The 12,349-nt window shown below is 38.7% G+C and overlaps 1 protein-coding gene across 11 annotated transcripts in view; it reads left to right on the top strand.

The window, feature by feature from the left end:
• KLC1 (kinesin light chain 1) overlaps positions 1–12,349 on the top strand; it is a 117,644-nt gene that overhangs the window by 73,346 nt on the left and 31,949 nt on the right. For 6 of the 11 annotated variants that reach the window (XM_089657251.1, XM_089657252.1, XM_089657244.1 and 3 more), the window contains exons 9-13: positions 721–820; positions 4,408–4,457; positions 4,924–4,988; positions 5,108–5,216; positions 7,990–8,160. In XM_089657251.1, coding sequence (XP_089513377.1) covers positions 721–820; positions 4,408–4,457; positions 4,924–4,988; positions 5,108–5,216; positions 7,990–8,160 — 495 coding nt within the window. The remainder of the gene's footprint in view (positions 1–720; positions 821–4,407; positions 4,458–4,923; positions 4,989–5,107; positions 5,217–7,989; positions 8,161–12,349) is intronic. The other 5 variants (XM_089657247.1, XM_089657253.1, XM_089657255.1 and 2 more) reach the window with 3 other exon arrangements.

Here is a 12,349-nt window from a genome sequence, read left to right on the forward strand (position 1 = left end):
GTAGTCTTGAGTCTGTCAGTTACAGCAATGCTGTCATGGAAGATTCCCTAAAACAGAATTTAAATTAATAAAAATGTTATCTTAAACGTACAGTATTTATAGACCCTGGGTTATAGGCTTGTACCTTCAGGTGATTGGACATTGGCAAAACTTTTTAGGACGTACCTCCCCTATAACCTACCGGTGATGGACCTTTTCTCCCTTTATAAAGAAATCACTCTTGGCCTAAACGATAAGTTCTCCTTTGTAACATGTTACATCTGTAACATTTTACAATAATGCACCTGCCCACACACTCTTGATCCCTCATTGTGACAGCGGGTGGGGGATGCTCTTTCCGCACCCGCTGTCACAATTTGAGGTATGGCAGACAGCTGACTGAGAGTCTACAGGGTCCCGGAATTGCATCCTTGATCTGCTGATTGCTGATGCAATGCTTCACAGGCTGCAGGTTTTATCTGCAATACGATGTGCATTTTATTTTAATTTTGTTCTTTTACAAAAGGTCCTTTTAACTAGTTTATTTTATCTTTTGATAAATCAATTCTTCACTATTTTTAATTCGAATAGAAGCAGTGCACCCAGATCAGTGCAACCTCATTTAAAATTATTACTCTTAAGGCTTAATTCTAGGTTTTTCATTTTTTTTTTCTTTTAATTCTCATGTTCTTTTGTAACTTTTCCTTCTGACGTATAATTAATAATGCCTCTTTGTTCCAGGCTTCTTGCTATCTGAAACAAGGCAAGTTCAAGCAAGCTGAGACTTTGTACAAAGAAATCTTGACAAGAGCACATGAAAGGGAGTTTGGATCAGTTGACGGTAAGAGTTTGGGTTATAAAAAAAATAAATAAAAACTAATAAAACTATTAAAATTTTAAACCCTAATGCAGTGTTTTTTCCGTTGTGTATTTTTATACCTGGTGATTGTGTTAAAACCTATTGATTTGAAATTAGACCTTCTAGAATTAGTTACTTAACCCATTAGCAGTTTGTTAGTTTATCACTTTCAAGCTAAACAATGTTATATTGTGGCAATTTAAGCTATATTGGAAAATGCCATCTAGGACTTCAGTCCGATTGTATAGGGTATTTTAAAAATGACAAATTCTTTGTTTTTAAAGTGATTCCATTAAAGCAGGACTTTCTTTAAATTTACATCAGCCTATATCTCTGTATGCTGATGTAAAATTATTTATTTTATTTTTTGCTTTACTTCCCTTTTTTTTTCTTCCACTTCCTGATTTCTCTGAAAGCAGTGATTACTTAGCCCTGGCTGCACAGATGCCCCCCGGAAAGGCGACATCACCATTTCTTTCAGGGAAATCCACTACCTAAAAGATCTCACAGTATTGTCATACTGTGCAAGTCTTCTTTCCCCCCAACAGATGCCCCAACAAATGTTGCTTCTACATTATTATTATACAGTATTTATATAGCGCCAGAAAGGTTTGCTCAGTGCTGTACATTATAGTGGGGGACAGAACATGAGACAATACAGTAACAAAACAATATACAAGGGGTTAGAGGGCCCTGCTCTTTCGAGCTTACAATCTAGGAATTACTCAGGCAGCGCTTATCAGCCCTGCCTGGTTCTTCAGTGTTAGACTACAGAACATGTATTCTTTTCCTTAACTTCATAACTTAAAGGGGCAGAGTTCTGTTGGCCAGCAGGGGAGAATTGGACCGGGCTATTCGTTTGGTATTTGCAGCCATTTTAAAGAGGTAAAACATGAGACACCTCTGCATGTATTGCAAAGATATAATGAATGTATATTCTATTTTCAAAAAAAATACTTATAATATACAGTAACATATAGAAATGTGTTCCAGTAAGCTTTAAAAAGAATGTACTGTGTACATTATAGTACACGAACAGTCTTTTGTATCATTCTATTTACCTTTTTGTTGCTGCCAACAAAATGATTGCATAAGTGCCAGCACTGCAATGTAAACAAACTCCCAGCCTATGTAGCAGCCATGAGTTTATTTACCTTTTTGTTGGCTTTGTATCAGAAGTGATTCAGGTGGCTGCAATGCCCCCATCATATACAGTCATGGCCGAAATTGTTGGCACCCTTGATATTTTTCCTGAAAATCAAGTATTTCACACAAAAAAGGTATTGCATTAACACATGTTTTGCTATACACATGTTTATTCCCTTTGTATGTATTGGAACAAATATAAAACAGAGGCAGAAAAGCAAATATGACATAATGTCACACAAAACCCCAAAAATGGGCTGGACAAAAGTATTGGCACCCTTAACTTAATATTTGGTTGCACACCCTTTGGAAAACATAACTGAAATCAGTCGCTTCCTATAACCATCAATAAGCTTCTGACACCTCTCACCCGGAATTTTGGACCACTCTTCCTTTGCAAACAGCTCCAGGTCTCTCTTATTGGAAGGACACCTTTTCCCAACAGCAATTTTAAGATCTCTCCACAGGTGTTCAATGGGATTTAGATCTGGGCTCATTGCTGGCCACTTCAGAACTCTCCAGCGCTTCTTTGCCATCCATTTCTGAGTGCTTTTTGACGTATGTTTGGGGTCATTGTCCTGCTGGAAGACCCAGGATCTTGGACGCAAACCCAGCTTTCTGACACTGGGCCCTACAGTGCGACCCAAAATCCTTTGGTAATCCTCAGATTTCATGATGCCTTGCACACAGTCAAGGCACCCAGTGCCAGAGGCAGCAAAACAACCCCAAAACATCATTGAACCTCCACCATATTTTACCGTAGGTACTGTGTTTTGTTCTTTGTAGGCCTCATTCCGTTTTCGGTAAACAGTAGAATGATGTGCTTTACCGAAAAGCTCTATCTTGGTCTCATCTGTCCACAAGACGTTTTCCCAGAAGGCTTTTGGCTTACTCAAGTACATTTTGGCAAACTGTAGTCTTGCTTTTTTATGTCTCTGTGTCAGCAGTGGGGTCCTCCTGGGTCTCCTGCCATAGCGTTTCATTTCATTTAAATGTCGACGGATAGTTCGCGCTGACACTGATGCTCCCTGAGCCTGCAGGACAGCTTGAATGTCTTTGGAACATGTTTGGGGCTGCTTATCCACCATCCGGACTATTCTGCGTTGCAATCTTTCATCAATTTTCCTCATCCGTCCACGACCAGGGAGATTAGCTACAGTGCCATGGGTTGCAAACTTCTTGATAATGTTGCGCACTGTGGACAAAGGCAAATCTAGTTCTCTGGAGATGGACTTGTAACCTTGAGATTGTTGATATTTTGCCACAATTTTGGTTCTCAGGTCCTCAGACAGTTCTCGTCTCCTCTTTCTGTTGTCCATGCTTAGTGTGGCACAGACAGACACACAATGCAAAGGTTAAGTGAACGTCTCTCCTTTTTATCTGCTTTCAGGTGTGATTTCTATATTGCCCACACCTGTTACTTGCCCCAGGTGAGTTTACAGGAGCATCACATGCTTGTAACATTCTTATTTATCCGCAGTTGTGAAAGGGTGCCAATACTTTTGTCCAGCCCATTTTTGGAGGTTTGTGTGACATTATGTCGAATTTGCTTTCTTTCCTCCCTTTTTTTGTTTTGTCCCAATACACACAAAGGGAATAAACATGTGTATAGCAAAACATGTGTTAATGCAATACGTTTCGTGAGAAATACATGATTTCCTGGAGAAATATCAAGGGTGCCAACAATTTCGGCCATGACTGTATGAATGCAAATATGCACGTCAGGTGTGCATGCACATGAAAGCAATTATTGCTCCACATTTGTTGGGTGTCACCATGCACACTGGAGTATGAGTAACCATTCTATGGCCATCATTCAGTGTTAACTTCAGGTTGATGAGCTAGTAAAGCATTTTTAAAGAGTTGCATGTGGACAGTTTTTGGTACTATAGTTTTTAACCATTTCTCAGGCCTGTGCAATTTTGGTTTTCCATTTACTTTGTGCAACCTCATCTTTTATATTTCACCAACAAATTGGGCAAACTATATGTGTGCTAAAATTAGTTTGTTAGCATTTTCTACTTAAAGTGCATATTTGATACACTGTAATGCAAATATTGTTTGAGATGGAAAAAAAATGCAACTACCACAATATTATTTTACAGGGTCTCTACTTTCAGAATTTTTTTCCCCCCAGAGTATAGTACATAAATCATGCCTTTCTCCTTTGGTTTGCCAGTCTGCCAGTTTTACTCTGACAGTACTTTTTTGATGAATTGACCTCCTCTTCTCTCCATTCTGAGGATTTGTTACGGTCTTCTGTGAGGGTGACAATTTGAGGAAGAAGATACAGATGCTTAAGAGTTTCCAGATGTTCTACATGCATGCAAGCAGTGAATGAAAATCAGTATCATTTACAGGCTGTACTCGTCCCCTGCTTCACAGTAAAGGATTTCTCTTCATTGTTTTTTGTGTTCTTGCAGATGAAAACAAACCTATCTGGATGCACGCCGAAGAAAGAGAAAAGTTCAAAGTAAGGTTTGCAGATTAGATGCTAATTGCAATTTTGGTGTTACGAAAAGATTGAAACTATACTCGTTTTTTTAACCTAAAGTGCTTACATTTTCCAACTTCCCAAAGCACTTGTTTATTTTAATTTACATAAATATTGTAAATATAGATTACATTCTCTATAATATATATTTATCTATTGATATATATATATATATATATATATATCATAAATATTATATTTCAGCACAAATTGTCTGGATTTCTTTACTATATTGAACAGCTTATCTCTATTTTGGGTTTTTCGTGAAAACACTTAACTGTTTACCTCTTCCAATTCCTTGCATGTTATGGACCCTTCTTAACATAGACAAAAAAAAACACCTTTGTGATTGCAAAGTTTTAAAAACTGGATTTTTTAGAAACGTGCCAATGTTTTAGATTTCTGAGAATTTAATTTATTTACTCTTTTGTATCTTATTTTTTAGGGTAAACAGAAGGATGGCACATTTGGCGAGTATGGAGGCTGGTATAAAGCATGCAAAGTTGACAGGTAAGTAAAGGTGAAAGTACTTTTGCTTGGTCACAGCTAATACTGCATTGCGAAGATGCTGTTATAAATAACATTCTCTACATACCTCCTCCAAATACATAATGTTACATTATCCTTAGTCCCACAGTGACCACTACCCTGAAAAACCTTGGAGCACTTTACAGACGTCAGGGCAAGTTTGAAGCTGCAGAAACACTAGAAGAGGCAGCGATGAGGTCACGGAAACAGGTAATTGAGGTATCTGGTGTCCCCTGTCTAGGTTCTGCAGCTCACTGCTCTTCAGCATAGTGCAGTGTTGGTTGAAGAGGCCCATTTGATCATTACTTTTCTATCAGTATTTTAGAAGCCAAAGTTGTTTTCAAATTGTCCTATCTAAGCAACTTCCTTATGGTCAACAGTGGTTGATGATAAATGAAATAGAAGAAGTTGATCATTGCTGATTCCCTGCATAAGAGGCAGGTCGGGCCATGTAGCCTAGGTCTTTTACTGAACCTAAGCTTCGGGAAAGCAGCTACATACACAATTGAAGAACCCGATTTGTGATCCTACAGAGCTATCCCTGTGTAAAAGATCTAGATAGGAGGCTCTGGATCCAAGTGTAGATTGATCTCACAGTCAAGATATGAACCATTTTGAAGTGTTGAATAAGCTTTGTTTGGCCGTTCACAAACAAAGGCCTCTAGAAAGTTCCTTGGATTAAATTCAAAGGGTAAAAAAAACCCAACAAATGAGAGCACCAGAGCAAATGTTGAGGTAACCGTGAAAAGTTAATTTCATCATCGCCAATAGACAAGCCAAGAGCAAACGCCAGCAGCTTTGCGATCAGCTGCTGGAGCCTATTGTTAATAGTGACATTTTTTAATGTTTTACATTTTCAACCCATTTAGGCCTAATCTTTATACCAGCAATTTTAAGCCCTGATAAAAGAACCGCTGAAACCTGTCGGCTAATGACAAAGCTTTTTATGTTCTCTCATCATTTCTCCTGGCAGTCCTGTTTTTCCTGTAACCCTTGGGAACCAGACAACCCAAGACATTACACTAAAACTAATATTATTAGGACGGATTTGGGTACTTCACATTAGTTTAACTTTAAAATACCTTTAACTCTTTGTTATATATACATAATCAAAAAGTGATTGATAATTATGTCCACACATTCCATTATACCACATATTCCAGATCTAGGATCCAAAATGTAGTGCTCCAAAATGCCTGTGTAGTCTAACAATTCCCCACAGATCTTCCTAAATTTTAAATCTTAGATATGTAGGATCAACAGATCCTGCTCTTGTAGTTTTGTAATAGACACAGCAGGTCTATCCTTACTGTTCTGATTGGACACAGCTCCAGGTCCCTCACATTTGCATTCTGTGATCCCCATTTGATCCCACTGACACAGAATGGAGCAGTTCCGTCAGTCAGAAAATCATATACAGTAAAAAAACAAAAAGAAAAAAAAATGAAGTTTCATGCTTTGTGTTAATTTTGTATTGGTGTACGGCCATGTGGCATTTGTGCTCATTGTCCTGGTGTTGGCATGCTGTGTTCAGTAGTCCATTTTTGAAGTGATTTGTGACTGAATCAGCGTGTTTCCCTGCTGGCTTACAGAGCTCAGTGTGATGCAGAAATGTGGAATCTATGATTTTTCATGAAATATGGTTGTAATTACAAGTTCATCTCAAATACAAACTTAATCTGGGCCATACATTTTACAATTTTCCTGTTCACTTTTTTTTAGATTTACCTGTCTGATTGCATACAAATTGAAAGTGTTTAAATTTGACCTCATAATATATGGTTTTGATAAATCTAAAAGAAAACTGTACAAAAAAATTGTATTAGTGCATGGGCAGTTTTTGGTTTGGGAAACAGGATAGCAAGCCTACGATAAAAGCTTTAAAATCACCTTGGACTCATTTCGGCCTTTCTCTGTGTTAGGATAATAAAGAGAACATCTTTGCATTTCCCATGGTCCATTCTTGCTGTTTCAGAACAGGCTAATTTAGAGAACTTCTTTTCTAGCTGAAACATGCTAGAAAGCATTTCCTGAGTTCTGGTCAAACTTGTACCCTGATCATAACATTAGGAAAGTCCACTTGTGCTATTAAAGTGTATCTCCAGTTTGAATACAGTGGGTAAGATGTAGAACATCAATGAGGTTTTTACTGTACTTGCCAATGTTGTCACCTTGACAGGAAGTGAGGAGCAATCTCCAAGAGGCAGACAAACCACAAAAAAGACTCTCAAGGCAAAGTGAAAGGTTATTTTGTTTGAAAATCCCCCAGCCTGCCATGTACTCTGCCGCCTTGTTGCTCCTCCATCAGAACACAACATTGTGTAAACACTGCGTTTGGTGTTGTAGCTTACAGGGGGGTAACTTCTTTTACTTTTTGGTCAAGGGACTGTGTTTAGGCCTGGCATTTTGCAGCTAGGTCTGAGCACTGCATTCTGAGAGGAGGTTGCATGTGCCTCCATCTCCGAAAGTACTGGGTATTTACCAATGCTCCAGAGTAAGGGGAAGTTGGGGGAGAGCTTTCATACAGAATTCGGGGAAGTAGAACGGGAAGTTTATGTGGGTAGCTACTGCACAGATTGTAATGGGATGGCCGCTATTAACTTCATAGTGGAGATTTGTAGCAGCTTCAAATTTGCCTTATCTTTGTTAGTTTTTAGTTGGATTTCTAGTTGCTGCAGACTTCAGAAATACACTAAATTCTTCATAAAGAAAAATGGGGTTAGTGCCCTCTACCTTCTGCTTTGCACCCTAAACAAGGCCTCTTTATTTCTGTATCATCACACGAGTTCTGGTGGCAGCTTTGTGGAATGTTTCGTGTTATGATTATGTCAAGGTATGGGAGTCTGTTACAGATCCCTGTCCCTGGAAAGGAAACCAGAATCAAATTTTGAGGTCTTCCTTTCCAGGCCTTGACCTTTTACAGTCACTCTATGTTCTTCTAACATAAATCTCAGGGGCTTTCTCCCTTTACTTGTAACACAAGGGTCCTGTCTCACAGGGACTAGACAATGTCCACAAGCAGCGAGTGGCTGAAGTTTTAAATGACCCAGAAAGCATTGAGAAGAGGAGGAGCCGGGAGAGCCTTGATGTGGTAAAGTACGAGAGCGGTCCAGACGGAGGGGAAGAAGTGAGTATGAGCGTAGAGTGGAACGGGGTAAGTGCAGTACACAGTGTGGCCAAATAATGGACAATCTTGCTTTATAACCAATCTAAAACACATTAACGTGATCCGCATGCTGGTATAATCCCGTTCTGTAATAACAATAATGTACAGCAAGCCTCCTTTCTGATATGCTGATATTTCCATAATCTTTCATCTGGCCTCTTTCCCTTGTCTTATGATGCTGATTGAATGTTTAATTGGTTTCCTGTTTTTTCCTTTAGTATAGATAGTAGTAATAAAACAGCAATTTACAAAGACCAGTATTCTGCAGCAACCAAAGTTCATTATTTACTTGACGCCCAATTTGAACTCACGTATAAAGCTGTCAATAGCTTCCTGGTACAGTATAACAGTAACCTGTACCTTTTCAAAAATTTATACTGCACCATGTTTCATTGATGTGAACGGGCACCATGGAGAATAATATGATTTCCGTTGTCATGCATGACAGCAGACGTGGGCGAAATCACACTTGTGTCCTAAATGGATCTAAAACAGCCTGTCTCCTGCCTGCATGGAAGCAGTAGCACCTCAGCAACTGTTTGACATGACGTCTGTGAGTCTAGTTTTATACTAGAGTTCAGTTGGACTTTAAGTAAACTGAAATGTGCTCAGCATTGTTGTTCTATGTTCTTCTGCATTTTAGAAGTCTGAGTAGCTTTCTAGCAATTAGAAATAAGACTTCTAATGTAAACTGATAGAACTGTTGGTCTTTTGTAATGTTTAGTGCTGTTTGTGTAATATTTGACTTCTAATCCTGCTAGCTTTTAGTTTGATCTTCACACTGTCAATTCCCCCCACAAATCTATATTCCATTCTAGATAGTGGATGGCAAGCAAACCTTGCTTGAAAATTTTTAATTTGTATGGGAATTTTTATTTTTTACAAGTCAATGCTTCTTGTGACTGAAAAAGCAAAAATCTTAAGGGACACGCCTTGTCATTTGTTAGTGCTCTAACTGCTTGGCAAGAAGGCCAATGGGGTCCCTAAGATCAGTGGTTTCCAATGTTTTAGAGACCAGGGCTTGAATAATTCTCTAAAAACCTTCCAAAAAATAAAATACAATGAAAGTATGGAGATTCAAAATATGTAGCGAAGTGCTGCAAGACTCTGAATGTAGTTGGGTGTCACTGTTTGCAAGGGGGATGAGGTTTCTGGAGTGGTTAGAGCACTCTGCAGTAGACTTGGTTCCCCTGTAGGGGATGAGGTTTTTGGGGGCATTATGGGGTGGGGGGCTGTAGTCATTGTCTCAGACTTGGGGGACGCTGGAGGATGAGGGCTCTTGGGAAACCTGGGGGTATATATCTGCTTTTGAGGCACAGAAAGCACTTTATATGCATCTACAACTAAAACTTCTTATGGGAGATTATAGACCTGGCAAGTTTCTTATTTTAAATTTTTTTTCTTTAAGCTGACCCCAATAACCCGCGTGTATCGAGATAGATATATATAGATATAGATAGATAGATATATATATATATATATATATATATTTTTTTTTTTTTAACCACTTCCCGACCGGCCGTTGTATATAAACGGCCGGACGGTGGCACTGCAGGGTCGGGTGGCCGTCTATAAACGGCCTCCCCGCACCCTGCTTGTGTGCGCTCCCTGGGAGCGCACAGCACCGCGATCCGGTGCCCGCTGTGTGAAACACCAATCGTCGGACGGGACCTCTGTACGAGGTCCCGATCATGTGATCACTGATTGGCCAATCAGTGATCACATGCAAAGTAGTAAGCAAGATGTCACTTCTGACATCATTGCTTACTATGTGTGAAATCTGTGAATGATCACAGAGGTCACATGGTACAAGGCTATTCACAAAAGCCTTGTACCATGTGACAAGCTGTGACCAATCACAGCTCACTCTGTATTTCTCAATGAGTGCAGGAATGCACACAGAGAGAAAGAGAAATGATTGCTTTTACATCCTATATGGGTGTAAAAGCAGTCAGTGTAAAAAAAAAAAAAAAAAAATCTTTATCACCCCTCACAAGTAGTACAGTGTCACCATGGTGACACTGTACTGCTAGGGTGACAGTATGTAAAAAAAAAATAAAAATAAAAAATAATAATATAAAAAAATAAAATAAAAATGTAAAAAAAATGTTTAAAAATTATAATTTTTGCTTATAAACTAATTTGGATTTTTTTTTTTTTTTACTAAAAAGATAACGGAATAAATTTTGGCTAAGATTTATGATGAAATATTATTTATTTGCAAAATTTTATTAAAAAAACACTTTTTTAAAAATTTTTTGGACATTTCATTTACATAGCAAAAAAAATACAAATCCCAGTGGTGAATAAATACCACCAAAATAAAGCTTTATCTATCTAAAAAAAATGGTAAAAAATTCATTTGGGTACAGTGTTGCATGACCGCAGAATTGTCATTCAAAGTGTGATAGCGCTAAAAGCTGAAAATTGCCCTGGTCAGGAAGGGGGTAAAAGTGTCCGGTCTGGAAGTGGTTAAAGCTGACCCCACTACAATCTGATACATCAGAACCTGACCATACAAATTTTGTTCTGGCCTTGCAGGATAGCCCACTAACAGGTTCTAGTTTCTTTGGAAATTGTAAAGCAATTTTGATGTTACACTGAGTGTTCTGGAGACACCCAGATTCCAACTCTTCATCATTTCCTACTAGGTTGCTCCTTCAAAAAGGGTTAATAAAAATGGTTTTTTTTTTTTTTGCCCTCTCTTTTTATTAATACCCCACTACTGTTTTCTTTACACCGGGACAATCAATCAGCATATATTCCACCTTCATACAATTTCCTGTAATCAATACCATGACGATAAAAAGCATGGGATACTGCCTAATCTGAACTGCTGATTTATACTGTGTACTGTACTCTTCCCTTCATTTCTTCTGTACTTCTGCATGTTGTGCTGTTTTCAGCTTGTTACTGTTTGGTGAGTTAATATTTTGGTATTTAACATGAAATAAAGAGTATTTCTAGGTCTCTGAATTGGGCCTAAAGCCATTTGTTTTTGGATGTACGGTAACAAAGTAACCAGGCTGGTAATGATATACTTGCCTCTTGCAGCTGCAGTCTCTGACAAAACTGGAGCAAAGTGACATTCATTCAGTGTAGATGATCAGTTCTCAGACAGTTCTATATGTATCCCAGTGGGAACTCCTATCAGGTTTTAGAGATAAATTTGTTGTATCCACAGATTCAGTAAATAAGTCTTTTGGCAGAACAAATGTTTTTAATTTAAATCCAAGACATTCTGTGGAAAATACACAATAAGTGACACTGGTAAGAATGTAAAGAGTACATTACATTAATTTGGATAATGCACACCACGGGGTACTAGTGAACACTGGCTTCTGTAAAGGGTTACATGCTTTAAATCAGACCTCTGTCCGTAATTAAAGCACATAAAAATATACACTCCCAAACTGACGCAGAACATAATGCTTGTTTATAAGGGGTGTTGTCATAGCAATTTCTGGAGTCCTGGAAGATAGCATGAGGTGCCTACAGTTATTTTCTAATAGGTTTGTTTCAAGTGGGGCATAAGTGGTCAGTGTTTATCCTCCACAGGAACGTCATAGCAGCCTAGAAAGTCAGGCCCAGGAGGGCAGATATATAGACTGCATTGGCTGGTTCCTGCTTGGCATCCTTTGTGAATTTGATTGCCTAGTGAGTGACAAAAGCTTCATATAAACCTTTCTTCATAAAGGTGCCCACAGACTTGTGTGTTCCTTCATTAGTCAAGGCCAAAGCTCTGTAGACACATGGCCATCACAACTATAGGAGTTCAGTGGACATCCCAGTGCCAAAACCATGGGCATTAAAGCCTAAGTTCACTAAAGATTAAAAAATAAAAAAGCAGCAAAGTCAGCACAAGGGACATCCTCTTCAATTAGCCCCCCCCCTTCCATGAACTTGTGGTGGGTTAATGAAGCTGACAGAGCTGTGACAGACGCTGATCAAAAATGATCCTATCAACTGCAGCTTCTACGACTGAAATGTGATTTATGAATGGAGGAGGAAGACCTTTTTCAATCATCCATCCGTCCTGCATTAATCATGTTTCATTTATAGATGCTATAGGTACTTCTCCTATGATTAAAGGAGGTGGGTGGAAAGGGCAGGCACTCTTTATGAGTGGTACAACTCTACCAGCTCTGGAGTCAGAGGAAAAGGATTTCTACTAAAG

The sequence above is a fragment of the Staurois parvus genome, unplaced genomic scaffold (assembly GCF_062004578.1).
Source record: "Staurois parvus isolate SC_StPar_1 unplaced genomic scaffold, SC_StPar_1.0 ptg000978l, whole genome shotgun sequence".
In the NCBI taxonomy this organism is placed as follows: domain Eukaryota; kingdom Metazoa; phylum Chordata; class Amphibia; order Anura; family Ranidae; genus Staurois; species Staurois parvus.